At 40.2% G+C, this 22,512-nt stretch overlaps 1 protein-coding gene across 6 annotated transcripts in view; it reads left to right on the forward strand.

The window, feature by feature from the left end:
- The window catches only part of DYNC1I1 (dynein cytoplasmic 1 intermediate chain 1), a 187,372-nt gene that overhangs the window by 23,102 nt on the left and 141,758 nt on the right, over positions 1 to 22,512 (forward strand). For 4 of the 6 annotated variants that reach the window (XM_063151717.1, XM_063151744.1, XM_063151733.1 and 1 more), the window contains exons 4-6: positions 670 to 811; positions 17,711 to 17,770; positions 21,716 to 21,831. In XM_063151717.1, coding sequence (XP_063007787.1) covers positions 670 to 811; positions 17,711 to 17,770; positions 21,716 to 21,831 — 318 coding nt within the window. The remainder of the gene's footprint in view (positions 1 to 669; positions 812 to 17,710; positions 17,771 to 21,715; positions 21,832 to 22,512) is intronic. The other 2 variants (XM_063151753.1, XM_063151762.1) reach the window with 2 other exon arrangements.

Raw genomic sequence — 22,512 nt, forward strand, 5'->3', positions numbered from 1 at the left:
GCAAGGCAAAGAGAAAATCATTTCAAGAGCTTGGGCAAATAGTGTCTAAACCAAGGGAAACTTTTCCTTGAGCGTTGAAATCATGTCCCATCCAAAATGGAAATTTTATATGACCTACATTACTTAAGAAAACAATCACCAAGTAAACTGTGTCTTCTCAGCACCTTTGGGAAATGATTTTAACTTAGCTGATTTCCTTATTTAGCTTTTATTTTTGATGTCATTTCCACACTGCAGCCGTAGAGCATATCTAATGGACACTGGCTTTTGATTTAAATTCAGAATTTGAAAAGTATGCTTGTTCTGTTGCCTACGTGACTTTACCAGAAGAGTTCACTTAGATTTTGACAAGACAAGCCCCTGATACTTCTTCATATCTTTAAAATCTTTTGCAAGTCAACTTCAAACCAGACTCAAGCAAACAAGTGCTATTTTATTTCCACAGGTATCTTCTTCATTGATTAGCTGTAGATTCCCATTGGGCTTTCAGTCCTGTCTAGATACATGTCAGTTTTAACACTTCCAGAAGACTTAAAATTCACTTGACTCTCTTCCTTTTCTTTTTCTTTCCTTCCTTATTTGCTTTCACCATTTCAAACTCTCCTACTCATCCATCCACTATCATTTTGGTCCATTGGTTTTGATTTGTCTGACACTGCTCTTCATCAGTGCAGTCGCTGCATGTGTTAACATGGGATACCTGTTATTTTCATTATTTAGTCCCAACCCCTATGTCTCCCTCTTCGAAATCAGTGAGCACACCCAGTGACGCAGGCAGCCAGGACTCAGGGGATCTGGGACCCATAGGAAGGTAAGACACAGAGTTAACAGACTTGAATTAATGTGAGGTTTGTTTCACTTTGCTCTTACTCACCCATTTTTTCCTTTTCTGCTGTAAATAAGAACATGCTGTATTGAATGTGTACGTTTGTTTCTGCATTGTCCACTGGGTGCTACCATCCAGCAAGAGTGGTCTTAGATGTGAGGCAAATAAATGCATGCAACAAATGGATCTTTAACTCTGAGCCCCAAACCTTGTAGTGGAAGCAAGAGCTGAATTTATACTTCTGAAATGGCCTACAGGAAGCTCTCACGCTGTTTGGAAATACACTAAACAAAAGGGAGATGTGCCCAGGGGTAGAACCTGTTATTCATGCTGAGTTCTCTCTGTTCACATAACCAGTCCCCTTGGCATTCCTCCTCATGTAGCACCAGGTTGCCTCAGGTTGCTGTGACTGCTCATTGCAGTGTGTGCCACTGACAGTGGCAGAGAAGAGTTTGCACAGGAGCAGGCTGAAACATCCCAGGACCCACTGGCAATTCTGCCTTGGAAATTCTGGATATTGGAGAGTTTCATGCAGAATGGAAGGGAAGCAGCTCTGTTCTCGTTGGAAAGTGGAATGTGTGTGAGGGATGGAAACAAGAGTAATCTTATTTTTGTTTCCATCGGGGAAATAAAAAATGAAGTGGCAATCCCAAAAGAATTCCTTCTCTGGAATAGAAAAGAAAGGAGAATGTGAGGATGCTGCTTGTAAAGAAGGGTATGTTCAAGTAAGAAGAGGTGCAAGCAGCTATAATGTATGTTTTGAGAAATGTAAAAGACAGATCCTAATGGCTCTTTTTGTATCACACTAATTCAACATAGGGCTGAGCTGCCAGCTCATCCAGTCTGAGCCAAGACTGCTAATGGCTTGAAAGCGCAGTGATTGCTCTCTGTAGTTAACAGTGCTCAGTAGACATCATAGAATGCCTCTCCAGACAAAAACTGTAATGTAGCAGAGCTTCAGGCCACCAGATTTCATGCCACACTAGCCTGCTGCTTAGTAAAATCACACTTGCATAGCAGAGAGTATGTTGTGTCCCCTTCAGCCAGATGCAGACACTCTCCCTTGTGATGTGGGTGATGCACAGCTGCTACTAAATCAGCTCAGCCCTGCTCCCAGGTCTACTCTCTAGAAGTGGAGGTTGCTAAGTGAAAAGCCCTAGCCTGTAAGATGTAGCAGTTTAAAAGAGAGAAAATAGTGTAATTCTGCCTTCATAAGTAAATGCAGTAGATTTCAGCAAGTCAAAGTGCTTTGAGTAGAACAAAAATCCTTTTAAAGCAAAGTACAGCCTGCTGTTCAGTATGAAGCTATTTACCATAGTCCTGTGTGAAGCTCTGACAAGACTTCTGAATTCCTGCTTTTCCTCTGAACCTTAATGCTGTAACTTTTTTACTACTAAGGTAAAAAAAAGGCTCTTGGAAGAATTTATTTGGCTGTTACCCACGCTAGCTGTTTGGCTGTCTGTCAGCAACAAGCAGTGAAAGCACATGACCACATGTCCTTTCAGAGGAGAATGGAGTTTGTCCCCTCCTTCTGAGCTCATGATGTTCTGCATTCTGGGCTTTCACTTTGGATCCATTTTCCAGCTTCTTGTGGCTGTACTACAAATTCAGTGGGAATCCTGAGACCTTGCTTGTAGTGTCCCAGTTTGCTTGGCATATTCTCAGGTATTGAAAGGGCTGTGCTGGGTGCCAGGAAGGCTGCTTGCAGATCTTTGCCTGGAGTGATTGGTTTGTAATGGAAATGATGTCTGGTCCAGGCCCTGGGGAACGTCTGCAACCAGTGGATAGTATTGAGTGGCAGAATTAGTGTCACTGGGTGCAGGTAGATGTGCTCAGTGTTTGTGTGAACAGGTGCACTCAGGCCTGCATGTGTGATAGAGTGCCAGATGTTGAGAGGAAGATGTAGAACTGTCATCACAATGGGTAAATAGGATCAAACCACCTCAGCTGTTTTTTCTGATAGGTGCCCAGACCATGCATCTAACTTGTTTTGACTACTGCATATATTCCCTGTTATCTGTATAAACAAGGTTATCCTGCTTCAATTTAATTTTTTTTTCCGTTTCACTTCCTGCGATAGAGGGGACACTTCTGCTGGATCCCCTGCCATGCCATCACGCTTGTTAGATCTTTCCCTTTTCTGTTCTAGGCTGAGCTCAGGCTTTAGAGGAGAGCAGATTAGTTTCAAAGCTGCTAATGCCCCAGTCTCAGTGATCACAGCTTGTCCATTGTTGCTGCTGCAGGAATGACAGGCTCACACAGCCTGGCAGAAATCCTGCAAGCAGTCTGGTTACTCATTGCTGAAGTGTTCCCCAGAGGAAGATGATGGATATTAAAAAAAAAAAAAAAAAAAAAAAAAAAAAAAGCTGTGAAGTCACAGATTTTGGCTTGTTACAGGAGAGAGGCTCTATTGAAGCTTTGAGGAATGCAGGAGATCATCATAAGTTCCCATGAGAGGGACCAGATTCTGGTACAGAACTAGGGCGTGCTCATACTTCTTAGAGTTGTTGGTACTTCTGGTAGTTCACAGATTTAATCTGTTGGTCCCATTATCACCAAGTATATTTGAGATATGCTTTGATCAGCAAGCATATGTGATGCCTTATATAAAAGTGAATGTAATTCAGCCAGGTTTACACAGGTTTATGACATCTGAATTTCAGGAAAGAAAATTTATAAACTGGAGAATCTGAACATTTTTAAGTAATTGTAGTCCTGGAACCACAGATCTCAGTCTTACTTTGCAAGATGAAAACTGACTGGCAACTTGCTCACCAAGTGTAATATCTACAAAGGGAAAAACAGGCTCCTCCAGCTGAAAAGGTGGAAGCAGCAAAGTGTTTGGTATTGCAGTTGGAGAAATATAAAGCAGAAAAAAATTCAATAGTGAGACAAATTTACCTAAAGACTCTGTGGGATCTTCTATCACTGGTTGTTGCTTGTCCAGGATAATGTGTGTGGCAAACAGGCAGATAATAGGTCAAACAATAACTCATTCATAAAGCTGTACAGCCCTTTTGTTGCACAGGAAGAAAAGCTGCATGGTCACAGTAGTCACTTCTGCCATAGGACCTACAGACCAGTAGTGCTGCTATCCTCAGGACCATTGTCCATTATCTCCAGCACAACAGCCAGAGTACTGTTATCTTTTCTCTGATGCCATTCACTGTATTAAGAAAAGAAATGGGGTGGACTTTGTAATAGCACTGAATTGTGGAACCATTTCTGTCTTCCTCATCCCAAGTTTCTATGGGATTTTTTTTACTGCTTAATCTCTAGTACCATTTTGCTATTTGTCACTTGAGAAAATATTAGGTTTGAGCAGCATTCCAGCTTCCCCCTGAGCCATGACAGTGACTGTAAGAATAAGCAGATGTTAGATTGATAGCTGTTCTAGAAACTGCTGGCTGAATGCTTTCAATTGGACAGGAGAGCCACATTTTGTATCTGTTTTTGTGGTCTTGGAGATCATTTCTGGGTACGCAGAGGTGTGTTACACTTTGATTCTGGTGCTGCTCGTAGTTACCAGGCTACACTGAACAATTCATTGGAGCCCAGTTGTTGCTCAGAGAGCAACTTACCTGTCTCCACATTGCTTTATACATCCCACTTTGCTTTTTTTGATGCCTGTGTTGCTTGTGCTATACAGAGAGGATGGAAAAATTACAGAGCCTGAGCAGATATCCATCTCTGAATAGATGGGTCATTTTCACAGAGCTTTCTTATATGATGTATTCAGACATTACTCATTTTTCATAAGACAGTGTTGCAGGATTGAATGGAGATTCTCCTTGGAAAAGAGTATGCTTGGCTCTTTCAGGATAGTGTTTTGGTTTGCTAAAAATTTTGTAAGCATTTTGATGTGTTCTCTTGCTGATGTTCATCTTATAAATGCACAGACATGCACAACTTCAGTGGAGATTTGAATGCCTGTGAAGAAAAGGGCTGAGGTAAAGGCATTTGCTGAGAGGTCCTATGCTGTAGCACAGTGTGAAACACAAATTTGTCTCTATTAATATAAAACTCCTTTGTAATAACTGTATGCATCTCCCTTATGGATACTCTGAACTTTTGCTACCCTAGTATGCTAGAGAGGACACTAACTAATATAATTGAGGCACCATGAAATGTGCTGATGGAGAGGTACATTCTGCTACTCAGCATACCTTAGGCATTTGTAAATCTCGTCTTTGCTGCACTGACAGCATGAATTTTGGGTTTGTGTCGTGTGAGGAAGAGCACAAGGACAATCCTTGTACAGTGCCTCAGGGGCAGGCAGTGCAGGGTAAGGTTTTGTGGGCTGAGCAGCTCCCTGGAGAGACCTCCTATCCTGGCTCAGGTAGGGTCCATCTGCACTTTGCATGCCAACCCAGCATAAGGCAGCAGAAACAGCTCTGTGCTGGGAGGAGGTGCTGCTGTGGCTGGGTAGTTTTCAGGGCTCACACCAGCCTGCCCTGGTGTGTGTGTCTGTGTTACCAACAGGGAGTCCTGTGCTCACCTGGCATGGGGCATGCTGGCAGGAGCTCCATTTGGGGACCAAAGTGTGATTTATCTCTGTGGCCCATTTTGCCCTGTATGCTTCACTGCTCCTATGTTTTCCTGGGAACGTGTAGGATGTTCCCAGCTATTTTCACTATCCTACGGTAGTAGGTTTGCACAGTAGCATCTCATTTATTGTGAATTGTGTGTGTGTGTGTGTGTCCAGTGGAGTCCCATGTGTGCAGCACTTCCTGCTGTGCATTGGGGAACATGAGAATCCCATTAGACTGGGTGTAAGGTTTCCTGCCTTCCATCTGCTCAGTGAACTGCACCAGGCTCAGCTGTCTTGGATGTGTAAAGGTTAATGGTTGCCTTTCTTTCTGCAAGAATTTTATCTGTGCTCTTTTGCTTTCTAACTTGTGTATTTTGCTGTGCATAAGTTTAGGTACCTGATTATTTTGTGGGCTCACATAAAGACAAAGATATTAATCTTCTAGTGGCTTCTTTCAGAAGATGGCTATTTCAAAATGGTGCTTTATCTGCTAAAATAATGTAAGCCGGATTATTTTGTGCTATTTCTCTCATAGCCCATTGGACTGTGCTGTGGATTTGTTTGGCTACAGCTACTCATTCTGTAATTATTGTTCTTATTTGGATTAGGGTACAATGTAATATTTGGTTTAAATGGCTTCTACCTGATTTTTTTTGTTGTTCCTTTGATATCACAGGTTTTGAGATAAGTTTTATGCACTGAAATTGATTCACTTCCTTCAGTGTATGAAGCGTACTTGCAGTAAAGCAAGGTTAGCCCTTCTTTGGAAGAAGCTCTAAATATTTAATGAAAGTTCCTGTGAGAATGAGCTTGAGCATTGCATTAGGTAGCAAAGAAAACAAAAAACAAAGGGAAACTGGATTACTCAAAGAGATTTTTTAGCAGTAAAATGCTGGAGAAGTTAGATCACTCTGGAATCCTGATTATCTCATAATCACTAGTTTTTTAATTCTGCATAAAATACGTTAAATGAACAATCCTAGAAATAGAACAGCTGTCTTCAATGCTGGAGCACTTTTCTCTAAGGAGCAGTATGGCCTTTGGCTTTGGCTCGTGGCATGATTTTTTTGTCCACTACATCAGTTCATCTTGCAGTCACTGTGACCTCTGAATGTTCCCAGTTGTATTCCAGGGAATATTGTAGCAGCTGTCACATCAGGTTGGATGTCCTCACTGACAGAGAGTTGAGAGCATGTCTTCTTCTGTCATGTTCTGTTTTGAAGTTTGCTGACAGTATTAGTCTGCATTTGTGCATGTTTTCATCAGATGTGATCCTGTTCCTTCCATCTACCATGGCCGCTTTGAGCCATTTTGTTGTAAAAAGAAATACACTAGGGTATATTTTCTTTCTCTGTGTTGATGTTCACTCACAGATTGTATTGGCCTGGTGCAGGAAGAAACAGATATGATTCCAGTCCTTTTTCTCTGCAGTATATTGTTTACTAATTTTTTTATAAATAATAGGTATTCTGATTTATTTTGCAGCATCTAAACACACACACCAGTCTTGTGTTAATCTCACATTGCTTCTTGTCTGACTGTCAAACACAAACATTTCATGCTTTTCAGATACACAATCAAAAGGAAAGAGATAACTCTGGAGAATCTGGGCACCATATGAGTCAAAGAATGTAATTATTTTGCATTTTGTATTAAATCTTGCTCTCTGAAAGTAAAAAAAAAAAAAAAGTTATCGCTACTCCAGTGTGTTCTTACTACATAATATTTAAAATCAGAAAGATACTTTTTGTTCTATGGTCTCTCATCAGTACATCTACACTTCATCAAAGTGTTTGAGCTGTGTCCTTTTTTTCCTGAAAAATCATACTTGGCAATTCAGCTTTAGTTTTCAAATAGCTTCTTAGTTAGAACAGTAATATAACACATTAACAAGCTGAAGAAAGGGTATCAGAATGCCCTTCTCCCTTTTAAGTGTCTACTTTGCTGTTTAATTAGATAGATAAAGAAGGCAAAGGGTAGATTCTGGTCTCAATTTCACTTGTACAGGAATGTTGGATTATTGTAGTAGATGACCTTTAATAGTCCATACAGCATATTTCCTATCTTCTCTTTAGCTGCAGAAAACATCTCTCACAGACATTAGCAAAACCCTGCTTCTAAAAGATCTGCTAAAACCACTGCCAGCAGAACCACATTGCCTCGGGCTCAGCTACTTTATCATTAAGTAAATGCATTTGACAGGTTCTGTGCAATGGTGCTGTTTCATCCCTGCCACTCAGCTTTGCATTACCAGCATTTCATTGTGTTCCCACATTCAGAAATGACAGGCATCCTTCTTCACTTGTTCCAGGACAAGTGGGCCTGTGATGTATTGCCCCAGGAGCAGCAGCTGTAACAGTTATTTGTAGTGGATTATTTCCTTTATGGTGCTTTTCTGTAAGATCAATTTATATGTACAAAATGCTTTCTAAATGGCTGCTTTAGTGGCATACTTATTTCATAAATGGGCTGAGCCAAAGGGAAGTACAGAACAATGTGAAGACTCCAAGGGAGCTACAGGAAAGACTGAGGGAAAATAACTGCTTCATGGCAAACTTTGCTTGCATGGTGTTTTATTCAGACAAAGAAGGATTGTAACCCTAGGGACTGTTGTGCACTTTTTCACAGTGCAGAGTCAGGAGAAGTTTTCTGCTTGGTGCCTGGAGATAAATGGGATGCCCTCTGGGACACTGTGTTGCCTCTCTGTTTTGGTGGCTTTGGGCTTGGTATGGGGTGTGCACCATTACATGGTAGGACAGAAATTAATAACACCCAGCTGTTACATATTTTCCCATTTAATTTACCGCAACTCCATTGTCAGGATGGCTTGGCACACGTTTCATTTTACAGTTTCCAGCAGACTTAGAGGCCAAATCGTGCCTTAAGCCTTCCTGAGCTGAATGGTGATGGCCTCTGTGAACAGTGACAGTGTCAGCATCCTCCCCTTGCCGGGGGGAACCCTGGCTGTCTCTGCTGGCTTTGGCCTGGGAACTCTGCTGAAGCCTCACACTTCCCCACATCAGGCTGTTTACAGGGCAGCAGTGGGTGGCTGTGGGGCTGTTTGCACACCACAGCTTGCCCTGCACAGGTTAGGACGCAAGGCTGAGGGAGGGCAGATTTCTTACATTGTTTTCCCTCCGTTTCTCCCTGCAAAAGAAGAACTACAATCCTTCTCCTTTACATTCAATGAATATTTAGCCCTAGATATCTAAAGCCTCTCCCTGCCAGTTTGGTTATTTTTTTTTTGTTGGTTTTTTTTAGCCCATAAACAGAAGCAGACACCTTAGGGACTGATATTTGGCAGCTGCTTTCAAGTGTCTGTATATCTGACCTAGAAAGCAGGGAGTGTTTTTCGGTGTGTGCCAGTTACAAAGTCTGAATGGTCCATATTAATTAGAATCATCTGCAATCCTTTTAGCATGTGAGCCTCTGGCATCATTAAGGATTTTCATGCTTTCCTTCCTAAAGGATTGATAGAGTTCAGTCCTCCAGATCTTTGATTATTTTTCTCATTAGCAAGCATCTCCATGCTATAAATCAAAGGAGAAGGAAAGATTGCCATTCCCAGGGTGCTTCGTAAAATGCCTTGGAAATCTGAGCCCCAGCTGCATCCAGAAGAAAATATTAATGTATAAAGCTCCACTTAACCATTTAGGTTAGCAGCCCATTTATACTTAGTTCTCTTTAGTTTTTTACAGGCATATCATCATATATTTAGTCAGACAATCAGATGATTCTAGGGACTAAAATACTAATCCTCTTAAAACAAAACAACTTACTTGCAAAGACCAGCTCAGCTTAAACAGATCCCTTGCACTGAATTTCATCTTAATTTAATTAAATTGTGTAAGATCACCTCCCATTTTAAACTCTTTAATATAGTTAAACTGGTACAGTTTGTGCATATTAATGTTTTCTCCTTCTCTAGCCTATTAAAAAGACCTTAGGAAATTTCTATTCACAATTTCATGTTTTATCTGATAAAATAAAATTATTAAATGAGTAACTATTCCAGTAATGCAATTTTTAGGATATCCCTTCAAATATGTAAAGTGGAAATTGCTGCCACTGGGGAGATATTGCTATTTTTGTGTTTTGGTTTGGTTTTTTTTGTTGTGTTTTTTCCCCAAGGAGTTTTGAAACAGTCTAAGTATGCCATATAAAATTTTCCATAAGCAGAACCTATGAAAATAAATGGTTTGCCATTTAAAATTGATTTTGATTCATAAATTTCAGATGTACTTATTTACTTTAATAGTTCAAACTCAGAAAATAATTTCTGAGCTTGTCTCTTGAAAGTCAGATCATTGGGTCAAGAGAACTTTTGACATTTTGACTGGTTATGTGAAAAATTTTTGATAACTCTCATACAGTGAGTTCTTGTTTCAGCCCTTACTGTAGCAAAATCTCATCTCTTTTGTAACAATTTTGCTTTTTCTTCCACAAAATAAATTGTATAAAGGAAGGAAAACACCAGCTCTTCTTCCAGCTAGTAGTTACTGGATTTTAGTACCAAAACAAAATGGAAAATTTGCTGAAATCTTTCACCTTCTTCTTCAGCTGAATAATACCAGACTAAAAGTTGTAGGTTCCAACCTTCATGTTACCTCTTTGAGTCCTCTGAAAGGTTATGGATTGCCTTTCCTAGATTTGACTATTAAATATGATTTTGTCTTTCGTGCAATTGTAATCAAAGTCCCTTGAAGTTTATTAGAAAGCTTTCCTTGTATGCATATCCATGGAGTCTGGATCAAAGACTCCTAATGTGAGTACTGAAGTTCCTTTCAAGCATTTGCATGAGCTGATAGCGCATAAAACTTCTGCCAAGTTCTTTCTTTATATTTGTGATCATTTGAGTTCTGTTTTGCTGCAAAGACTTACTCTTGGTATAAAAAACAAGACAAAAATAGTGTTTCAAAAAAGAATTTTCAAGGTTTGCTAAGGGAATAAAACAACTTGTGCCTTGTCCCTGAACCTAGTTTTTTTTACTGCACTTTCAAAATGACCATTTTGGTATCTGGCACTCAGAGTAAATCTGTGTCAGTTCTGTTTGACCTTCTGTCCTCACAGATCCAGCTGCCCACAGCGACCTTCCTGGTAAACCGGCATAAATTTGCAGACTAAGATTTCTTTAGCTATAGAATATAAAGTGTGAGTATGATATTGCCAGGAGATCTGTAATGCAGACCTGAACCAAAGGAAAGACTTCAAATATAGCAGATAAATTCAGCAGATAGGATGAATTAAATTTCTGCTTTAATTAGTAGAATTCTGTGAAATAGGAATCAATTGGTCCTGCAGGACATCCTTATCATTGCAGGCTTGCCAGAATTGTTCACCCTGATTTAAAAATCAAATGGTTTTTGAAAACTAATAAATCCATTCTGCAGCATAGCCTTGATTCAAGAACAATTTTGAAATACACGTGTTTTAAATATTATTTGTCCATGATTTTTTCCATAACTATACCTTAAAAAAAAATAAAGTGTTTTAAACTCATGGCATTCTGAAAAGGGCTCTTATGGTTGCCAGGCAGCTAAAAGATAGTCCTGTGCTCTCAGGGAGGGCAGAGTTGCTCTTTTTATTGATGAAGACTGGAAGTCAGAGGTGTCAGCCGGCTTGGAAGTGTAAATGCAAACCCAAGCAAAACCTTCTGGCTGTGCTCCTGCAGTGGTGCCAAGCTCCTTGTTCTCTGCGTGCATTAAGGCATTTTATTTTATGATTAGCAGTAGCAGCCCAGCTCTGAACACAGAAGTGCACAGAGAAGTCAGAGCAGACTTTGCTGTAGGAGCACAAGTGAGAGGCACAAATCCTGCCCCACTGCTGATTGCCATCTTGCTTATAGTGTGCTTCAGAAAACAAGCAGCACAAGGAAGGTATTTTCTTTTTGCCAATCCTTTCAAAGTGGAACAGATCTGCAAAACAGAGCACAGATGGCAGCAGAATAGTGGCTTAGATGCAAACCATCCATTGAGGCAAGTGGTACTTTTCCATCTCTGACTAGCAGCTTTGAATCTCCTGGATTTTTGTATAGTTTGTTTTGGAGACACACTTCAAATGTACAAAAATATCAGAAAGTGAAAATCACAGCGGAGAAAATTAAAATTATAAAAATGTAGAGTGAAATTAATAAAAACAAATAGCTTATCTGTACACACATATATTTAAACATCTGCAATAATTTCTCATCAACAGTTTCTTAGTTCAGATTTTTCTATTTAATCAGAAGCAAGTTAGTAGCTTTGGAGAAAGTGACACAAGAAACTAGGTAGAACTCTTTAAAGTAGCTAAATAATTATGAAGCCTTAAATTCATTCTGGCAGTATTCAGACATTGAAAAAAAAAATTGGTCTAGATACATGATAGATTACACATTGGAACTACAAATACTACTGGATTGCAAATTGCTGACAATATTTGCTATCGTATTGAAAAAAATAATTCATGCACATTTTAGCATTTTATTCTGTTGGTGATTTTCAAAGAGGTCTCTTATCTCACAGATGTTGTGACCAGTATTTTTCAAGGTTGTATGACTTGGGTGTAACATATTTTCCGATGTGCCATCAGTATGAAGGTGCAGAGTTCCTAATGTAAGCAATTCTGAATCTTTTGGAAATTGTAATCCAGGGTTAAAATTGTAATTTTAAACATCAAAGTCAGAAGCCAGAATTTTGTTCTCTGCAGGTTTGGGCTTGTTGTTTAGCTCATTTTTCCTAATTCGCTTCTTTTGCTAGTTGCATTTGAAGTTAGAAGAAAAGAAAGCATGAAGCAGACTGAAGCCTGCAGGCTGCAAGTAGCAGCTGATTGCTTCCTTATCTATTTCTCAGCATATCAAAGGGAGAGTGAACAGTAAAGATACAAACCAGCTCTAATACCTATTCACAACTGGAGTCTAAGTTGGGTGTTTGGAGCTGCTGCACGGAGCAATCTCCTGCCTTTGTGTTTGTGTGGAAAGAGCCCACGGTAATGTTTCACTGGTGGAGCCCTCCATTTAGGTGCCTGAAGATTGTATAAACACCTCCTGCAGCATCAAGATTCCCTCCTACAACAGACAGGGAGAATGAGGCTAGTCACAGTCACATCCTTTTAGAAATACTACTCCAGTAAGCAAAGGTGCCTTGAGACTTCCTACAGGATAGGTGAGTCCATATGCTCTGCGGGAGTCCCACCTTCATTTCTGGTCTCTTTGCTTCAGTTTGGTAACAGTCTATGCTCTGCTTAGTGGATTGGCCTTTGATCCCTGGAAAACTGTGGCACAGCCTAATCTGTGGAGTCATGGCACAGTCTGCCACGGAATTGTAGGGTTAGGAGGGCATTGCTGTTTCCCATACAAAGGGTCATTCTAGGACACTGCTGTTGCTGCAAGGGGAGATGCTTGGTTTGGGGCCTGTCAGCTCTAATGGTGTTTCATCAGGGACACACATGGGTATCTCAGTTCAGGAGATACCTCGGGTCTCAGTACACTGTCAGTGCAGTTTTCTCCTGCTCTGGAGAGCACAACAGCTCTTGGTGACAGGAGATGCCAGAATATGGTGTTTGCTTTCCTCCAGTTCTGCTTGAAGGTGTGATTTGCAATGCTGCAAAGAGGATTCTGCCCTGCAAGAAGCCCCTGGGAAAGCAGACTTTGCTGCTTTTCCTGTGAGGAGCCTTTTTTTTCAGAAACACAGATTTTCAGGCCTGGCTGCTCTTGACCTGGGAAAGGGGAGTTGGGGGAGAAAAGAAATCATGCAGAACACATGTTCTGCAGCATCAGCAACAGATGAGGCAGGATTTGATTTTGGCTGCAGGGAAGCAGAATCACAACTAAGCTGTCAGTATGTTGCACATGAACAGTGTTGGATTGGGGCACGTACCCAGGGCCAAGTTCTGTTGCGATATGGTGGTGATTACAGATAATAAATATCACTTTTTGATGACAGATTACTAAGGATATGTATTGGAACTGATGCTGTACGTGTTTCATACACTACTGCTAAGGCCAGACCCAAAGCTGCTTAAATCAGCTGAAGAGTTCTCATGGATTCCAGACAGTTTTGGATGTCAGACAGTTTTGGATTCTTGGAGGTGGAACATTAATGCATTCTGATGTTGGGAATTTTCCAAAAGGTTTCAAGTGTTTTATTTTATTTGTAGTTTATTTTAGTCTTTTCCACATTTTTAATCTACATAATTGACATTATGCAATCAGAATAAAATCTTCTGGAGGTAAGGTTACACAGAGCATTGTAACATATGGCAGCGCCTGTTTTTCCATGGTAATAATAACAATGCTACAGAAAAGGGAATGCTTCTGTTCAAATTCCTCCCACCTTAGACAGTTCTCTGTCCTTTTAGAACTGTGCTCTGAATATCTTCCTAATGCTTTGGACTTGAGTTCAGAAGAAATAACAACATTCAGTTGTTGCTAACTTTAGTAAATATATGACATCTGGGCCTCTTCCTCTTGTTGGTTTCTTTCTTCAGGTTATTAAAAGATGATGTGTCAAAATTATCTGCTACTTCTTGAGTAGTTAGTGCTAAAACAGCACCAGCATTAGTACTGTCCTAAATTTGAGAAAAAATAGGTTATTGAGATGCTTATCTGAAGGAAGAGAGTGAAAGCAGATCAGTCGAAAGAGAGGTAATAACACTTGTACCTTGTCTTCTTAGTGCAACATCTAAGAGCCCTCATTCCCTTTGTGCTGCTTTAGAACAATCTGTTATTTAGTGATACAGCTTTTTATCCTTCAGAGAGCCACGGTCAGCTGTTGTGCACTGAACATGTCCAAGGGGGATGGACCATGACACAGGGCTACTGTTTGCCACTATGTGGGAGACTGACACAGCACCCAGCTCTGAAACAGTGTTGGGTAGTTCTGATTATAATAGTGTCCGTCTGTCTGGCTGGGGGAAACGGACTGATCTGGCTTAGCCCTGACTGTGCTGCTCTGTGGGTTTCCAGGATCCTTGCCATGCCTGTGTCACTCCCTTCATCCCTGGGAGGAGTCTGCAGGACTGGAGACTGCTGGGGAGCACTGCTTTTACCTGCTCGGTCTAATGCTCCTCTCTTTTCCCCATAAAAATGTTCAACTAAAATGTTTTTCATCTCTTCTACATGGACCTGTGCCAAAATCCTTTGAATCCATTTAGGGGAACCTCGAGCAATTTGTGCTCTCTGAAATGTCCAGAGTGGGAGCTCCTCAGCCTGCCTGCTGACTCCTAGGCCATGCACTTGTCCTCAGGGTCTGTGACTTTACCTTCTCTGCCTCTGTCTCTGGGTGAATGGAAGTCAAGCCATTGCAGTCTTCTTTTATGAAGTAAGAAAGAAAAAAGAAGAGCACCTAGTCCTTTTCCTCATGAAGAATGGTCTGGAGGAGGAACTCATGAACTAGTTGAAAAAAGCTGCTTTTCTGCTGAGGTCCAGTGGCATTTCAAAATCCCCACTGAGGAGAGGCCACAGGAGAACAAGCGTAACTATGGTGCTCATCCATATGATCAGGGAATGTCGTACGCAATGGCTGTTCATCACAAACAGATTAGCTTTAATTTTCCAGTCAGGATGACAGCACAGGCTATTCAACATCATTTTTGGGTTGCTAAACCTCAAAGAATCTGTTTCTTTCTTTTTTGATGTTATTGCCATGGAAACTGGCTAAATTGCAGGTCCAGATTACATCTTTACTGTTCACTCACTTTCATTTTGATCTGATGACATTCTTCAGGTGCCAGGAAGAGACAAAGAACAAAATCAATAGTGTTCCTTGAAACAGAGTCACTCCCTGTGCTCTGCAGCCTTTACTACCTGAGTGTACCCACTTGTGTTCTGTCTCCCAGGGTGAGAGATTGAAACCTGAAGATTTGTTTCCTGCAGCCTCATTTTATGTGATAGCATTGCTCAGCCAAGCTGGAGAGAAGCAGACTGCTTCCTCATCTCTTCCTCACACCTGTGCAGGTGGTAACACAGGGATGCACCGGGAGCACAAATCTGGGAAATGTTTTGCACATGCATTAAAACTGTTGAAAACAGATGTAATTAGGAGTCAAGGAGAATTACTATTAAAAGTAGGTATCAGTGTCCAGAGTGGTGAAGGCTGTGTACGAGAATCCAGATAATAAATACTTAAATAATGTCTCTATACATGTCAGCCTGCGATGGCCCAAACCACAAGTGCTGCCCCCATAGTTTTGGGATTTGAGTGCTGTCTTGAGTGTTGGAGATCTCTAATTTTTTTTTATTTTGGGGCATTTTTATCAAAGTACCAGGTAAAGGTGGCCTGGCCTGGATTCTTGGAGGTGGAACATAGGGACTGTACTTCCACAGACCTGTTGCAAGCTCTTGCTTTAATCAAATGATAATGGTGTTCTTTCCAATGAAATAGCCTTTATTGCCCTACAAATCCTGTAGGTTTGAAAGTGAATGTTGGAGGGAGGAAACTGAAATGAGTTATGTGTGTTTTCTTTTATAAGTTTGGAAAACCTGGACATGAATGTATGAGTAGCCCCTAGGAAGCAGTAAAATTAGAAACTGGCACTTATGTAGCAAGTCCTAATATATGCAGCTGACCTTGGTGACATTACAAGAGCAATCTTCACACAGATAGAATTTTTAATGGAGTATCTATAATGCATTAGTCATTGATGCCTTTGCCTTGCATCAGGCATTCAGATCTTAGGTCCATTTTCCACTGTACTTACACTGCAGTCAAGTTACAAGGGAAAAATCTGTTATTTCTTGCTGTATTATTTTATCGCTGACCTTTTATAATACTGTTTAGTTTTGGAGAAGCTTTTCTTTACCAGTATAAATTCTTTTATCCTGATAAATATTACTATGGATCATAAGTTGAGGGAAATGAGTGCCCTTATGTGGCATGAGAAAGTAGCTTTGCATTACTGGATTTCATTCTTTTTGTATGCACAGGGTGTTGAGATTGATTCTTTTTCATTCTGAAATGACAAGAGTGCAGCACATGCCCCTATCTGTCTGTCAAGAGAGTGAGTTAATATTGGTAATAGAATGGGTGATTTACTGAGGAAAAGAGGTAGAATAATTATTTGGCTTCAATAGATCTATTTCTGAACTAATTCAGTAACTTGTTGGTTTATATGAGTGATTCAGTGGCAGAGATTGCTATTGTTGCAGAAAGACTTGTGTATATTGACCACAGCTGATTATATAGCTAGTTTTGGCTGAACCTGGTAATATTGTCATCTCTATATCCTCAAAATTTGTTTTCAGAAGAAATTTGGGGGGCTTTAATTTTGACAACTGTTATTTTCCAGCATGTCTTCATGAAGACTTGCTTGCTTAGGGAAGGAGCACTTTTCTTTACCCTCTGCTAGTGAGAGCAGTGCATAATCTAGTATCCATACTACAGCAAAAGGTGCTGAGGAGCCACTTGAGTGTTCCTCATTCTGTCATGGATTCTGGCAGTTTTCTTGCATAGAAGATGTGGCTTCCTGAGTGTGGAAAAATAAAGTGAAATTAATAGACAGGGAAGGAGAAGGCATTTTTGAAAATGTTGGCCCCGATATGTCAGTTTCTGCATTTCTAAACTGAAGGATTCTGAATATTTCACAAGACTCTTTAAAGGCTCTGTGAGTATTTTCAAGGTGTTTTAGAGCTGGTTGCATGGGAAACTGCACTGCAGTGCAAGGAGCAACATCTTCACTTCAGACCACACCTCTGGAACGTTTGTACATTTGGTGATAGCCTCATCTGAGAGATTGTCATAGATCTGATTTTCTCAGATGTATTATTAGCCTCTTCCCCAGGAATTTTATTGGGAGGAAAAGAAAAAGGATTTGTTTGTTTGTCCCAGGTGCCCTCAGAGTGTGTCAGTGCTGGTGTCAGTGTGCCATTTGCTGTCATGTGCACTCTGTGACGCTCCTGCCCAGAGCATGTGTACAGGATGGATTGCTGTCTGTCTCAGGAGTGTGTGAAGGGATAAACTCTTCAGTGGAGTTCATGGCAAGTGCTCAGTCTACCTTATCATAAAAACATAAATAAATAGTGCCTGCAGATTTTACAAATTATTGTGAATCCATCAACCTAAGCTAAAGAGTTACAATTTTTCAGGAAAAGCAAAAAAAAACCCCAACCCCATGTTTAGTTAATCAATATGTGACAGAAAATCCAGCTTTTTTCCTCTGTTTATCAATAATATCTGGTTTTATTAAATTGCCTGCCCTGTCTCAGTTTGACATACAAACCTTGTTTGACATATGGTGGCTGTTGCTTGCACCTGGAGGTTGAATGTACTATGTAGAGCATGTAACTAAGGAGATGGGGTTTTGTTCATCCTTTCAGTTAATTCTGTGTGTTCTTTTCTTCCCTCCCCTTCGTGCTGCACGGCTGATTACCACCCTAGGACCTTGCAATGGGACACAGACCCCTCAGTGCTGCAACTCCAGTCTGACTCTGAACTTGGGTATATGTCAGCTCTTTTTGTTATCCTTTCTTTGCAAGAATTATGTTGGAAATGCTTCCTAGCTGAGCTGGTTGTATGTGATTTTCATTTGCTTTTTTGAGTCAAAAAGACCATAATTTAAGTTTCATTTTTTAAGTTTCATAAATAAGAAGCTTCAGCAAAGTCATATTTGTGGGAAACAACCCAGCTATTTAAACAACCTTATGAAAAGATAAATTGCTATTTCTGTTGCCTGAAACACAATACAAATAACTATTTCATTTCAGATGAAATGTTATTATTGTGGCATATATGTGCATGTATAGTTACATTGATCTTGTTTGTACCTGTTGATTCAGACTGTTCTCTGAATCATTTGCAAGATACTTTTCCTCCTCCTTTCTGCTGGTTATAGTTAGGCTGTTTCCATATGCAGTAACAATGTCCCCTTTTCCCTTAGGAGCTGTTTGTGTGTTTAAAATTGTACAATTAAGTATGATCATAAGTCCCAGAGTAAGTGCCATCTTGGTTGAGTTCAGGCCTATGAAGCCTTTTGAAATTTTTAATAGAGCTAAAATTAATATTTTATAGTTTGGGATTGAGCTGCTTTACCCCAACAAGTGGAAAAAATTAGTTTATTTAAATTATGTAGAAATGCTTGCCTGCAGAGGTATTTAGGATAACCTGCTCCCCTAAAAGGGTGGGTAGCAGCATGAGTCATAGTTAAAACCAAATCACTGCTGTGAAAAATTTGTTTTACCAGTGTTATTCTACAGGGTTGTCTGTTTTGAGTCTCCAGGCAACTCTCTCGTGCTTTTGCTACTTTATTCACCATTCTGTCAGAAAAACAACAGCTTCCCTTTAGCTGATTGACAGTGCTCCCTGCTGCAGTTAGGTGTGTTAGGTCTATTCACCAGGAAAGATCCAGAAGGAAAGTATCCAGAGAGTTTTCTAAACAGAAGTGTTTCTCCATATCTAGAACTCCTAGGAATGTTTGTAGTTTACACATGAGTGTGACTTCAAATAGGTCACACATCTACAACTTTACCTGGGCTGTACCAAAAAGGTAGAGTTTTTTGAGCTATTTTAACCTACAGAAACTTTATAGAAATCCCAGCTGCTTTTTTTACAGAAGTTTGAATTAAAAGATGAGGACTCCTAGGAGCAAGGTTTCTCAAACAGCTGTGCAAAGCAAGTTCCTTTATCTGACTCACAAAAAGATAACTCTGTATGTAGAGACTTCAATCAATTACCAGCAACCAGTGCAGAGGCAGAAAAGAAGCACGCCAAAGAGCAAATCCACAGGCATACATTGTAATGGAAGTCCTGTCCCTTTTGAAAGAAAACTGTCTTCAAACCCAAGGCAGAGTTAAACTTTCCTCTAATGTCCTGAGACTAGAGCAAAAAAACCCCAACAAAACCAATGCAAAAGAAATCCTGCAGTCAGCAATTAAATGATGTGTGTCTCAAAACACTTCTAGCAGATACATGTTTCTTAAGATACCTATGGACAGAAGAATCAGTTTTCATGTATGGATTTTAGTCTCTATCCTCCTACTGACTTCCCATTAGCAGTTTGGAAAGGAATCCTTCAAAGCTTATGTGCTCTCTAAGATGAATATTTATTGAATTTATGAGAATTATGAGCACCTCAGATGAAAAATGGGGATGGGAAAACAATAAGCCTTTCAGTGTTGCCCTAAAAAGAATGAAAGGCTTGAACATTACAGCACATATTTGGTAAAGTCCAGGTATTGAAAGGAAGCTCCAGTTGTCCCTGAGTGCTTGGGACCAAAGGCTAGGCCAACTTTTAGAAGCATGAGAACAGTTAGAGGTGGCAATTAGACACAGGCAATCAGCGATCAATAGATCACATTCCTTCAGATGAGGAAGGACCTCTGAGTCTTCACCAGTAATCACAGGATATGGGTGGCACAAGGCATCTGTAGAGGCACCAGCAGTTGCTGAATTGGAAGTGTTTCAGATGAGGAATTCCATGCATTGTCTCAGCACAGTGCTGCGGGAAGTAGCTCACTTCTGGGACACAGTGGGCAGAGCTTCAATTCACCCAACCAGCAGTTAAATCCAGCTCTCCTTTAGGGTCGTGTTCCCCATCCACAGGCAGTCCAGGAGATACAGAGTGACCTCATGTGAAACTGTTTTAGAATTAGGTGAGGTTCTAATTAGGTCCAGATTAGACACATAATTAATTAGGGGTTATACTTAACCTAGATCACTGTCAAGAGACACTTTCAATGCAAAGAACCTCAGTAAATGGAAAGAGTAGCCTGGGGCAGCAGGGGACTGGATGCACAGGGAAACCAAACTGACCAAGAAGGCAACAGAGATTGCACACCTGGTGCTGAGGGAGGGAAAAGCACATGAGAGTTTGCTGGGGTGAGATATTTATTAAAGATTGAATTCACACAGACCATAAGTTAAAGCAGCTACAAAATGTACAACTACTAAAATTTTTGCCAGCTGGATAAACTTTTCTGCCCCCAGTAATGAGGTAGAAGTTTTTCTGTAGAGTTTTTAGACAATTGTAGATTTTGTTCAGATTGGCAAAGTCAGAGATGGTTGTAAGGAGGGAGACTTGTTAATTTTTCTTCTTTGAAAAGAGGAAAGATTCAGAGCTACAACAACTGTTTCTGCTCTAGTGGTTTGTTACACAATACAGCTGATTTGTACCTATTACCTACTGAATCTAATTGCAGTCAGCTTAATAACAACCCAGGCAGTAAAACAGATTGGAAAAAAAAAAAAAATTACTGATGCAGCTGAAAAGTTCAGTAGGTGTTATCCAGTGATGACAGTTTCCTTTTTAGACTCCCATTTCCTTTCAGACATGAATCTTAATTGAATACCTAAACCACTGTAAATTAATTAGGTCAAAACCCCTATGACTTCTTCTGATAACCTGGAAAATGAAGAGGATATGGATAATGTGTAAGAATTTTCTGTTTTTCCAAATTTATCTCTTCAATAATGTGGCAAGTTGAGAAACATTGTGTCCTGGAATTTATTTCCCTATAAGTGCACAAGTGTGCTCGCACTTGTTGATTCAGGCAACTGGCCTTATTTAATTCATTTTCTTATTTTGATTGCATCATTTCTCTGATAAAAGTTGGCATTTTTTCCAGTAAAACACTTCCAAGTAACCGTTTTATATTCTTCACTCCCTGCAAACAGTCAGCTGATGTTCAGGAAATAAACTGATTTTTTCCCCTGCTGCTGAGTGAACTGTGCACAGCTAAAAGTGTTCATGGCCATACTCAAGTGCATCTCTTCTTTCTCCCTTGCCCACTTACAGTTTGATTCACTGATTTATTTCCTATGGTTTATTTAAAGCAAGGGAAGTAGAAAAAATAGAAGGCAATAGTTGCCCTGCTGCAGTTATGTTTTAGCTCTTCTCCAGCCCTTGCATTAGGACTACACTTATAATTATAAACCTACTTCAAGGCCACTATTAATGGTTCCTGTGAAAGGCAGAATCTCCTTCTTTATGGAAATGACACACCTTGCCAGTTAAAGACTCTGTTACTGCTCCCAGCTGAACATTTGGCAGTTTAATTCATTCTGGTTTAAACCCTCAGCACCCTTTCCACAGCTGTGTGTCCCAGGCTGAGGATGAGCTCCATTGAGCAGACAGAATATCCATAGTAATGATGGTGTGAAAGAAAATTTTATTGTATGTTAAGAGGGACACAAGCAGGCCATTTCTCTCTCCCATTTGCAGTCCCTCTCAGCAGCATGGTCTAGAGGTTCAACAACTGGACTTTACTATGGCAAATGGTTCCCAGGTTAATTTTCTTCACTGCAGCGAGGTACTTCTCATGCATTGTTGTGTTTCACCTTTACAAACACTGAAGTATTTTTATCCTGTCCATAGCAGCAAGCATTTGTTCTTGGTGCTGATTTACATTTACCATGACTGACCTTTAGATGTTGTGTGTTTCACCTCAGACGCAGACTGCACAAACTAGGGGTGTCCAAGATTACCCAGGTCGATTTCTTACCCCGGGAGGTGGTATCATACTCCAAGGAGACACAGACACCTCTGGCCACACATCAGTCTGAAGGTAAGATTTATGTTTTTTTTAAAAAACATTTTAATAGAAAATTTGCATCCAAGTTAAAGAATGTAATAAAAAAAATAGTAAGTCATAACATAGCTGCTTATCATGTGTTTTCTGCAAGGCAGCTATTGTTTATGTGATTAATGTCTGTTCTGATGTGAATAATTATAAAAATCACTTTAAATACAGGTGGAACCAAACTACTTCTGACTTACAATGGGTTGTGCTTAGATAGCAGTTTAATGGGAACATTTTTGAAAATAAATCATTATGAATATAATTAAAATTGTTCTTTATTTCTTTTTTTATGTTTTCTCAAGGAAGTTATAAATTCTGTGCTTTGTAAAGAGGCAGTGTTGGAATGTTGCCCTCAGTTTTTTGATCAGGGTAATTGTGTCCCCCTGCTGTAGGTGAAGCTTAGGGAGAAGATGCAGTTTAGCTCCATACACTGAAAGAGGAGGTTTGCATAGTTTGATGTGGACAGTCTTTCTTTCTTTCTCTCTGCTGACATCATGCTGGCATCTGTACTCATGGAGCTGTTTGTTGGCTTTTTGGCTCTCTTGTTGATGAATAAATACACAGAGTGGCAGAGGTTTGCTGATCTGCCATTGTTGTACTGCAGAATGCTGATTGCAGGTCAGTGGAACCATTTAAACTGATTGCAAAACAGCACATTAGCCTGAT

The sequence above is a fragment of the Melospiza melodia genome, chromosome 1 (genome assembly GCF_035770615.1).
Source record: "Melospiza melodia melodia isolate bMelMel2 chromosome 1, bMelMel2.pri, whole genome shotgun sequence".
Classification (NCBI taxonomy): domain Eukaryota; kingdom Metazoa; phylum Chordata; class Aves; order Passeriformes; family Passerellidae; genus Melospiza; species Melospiza melodia.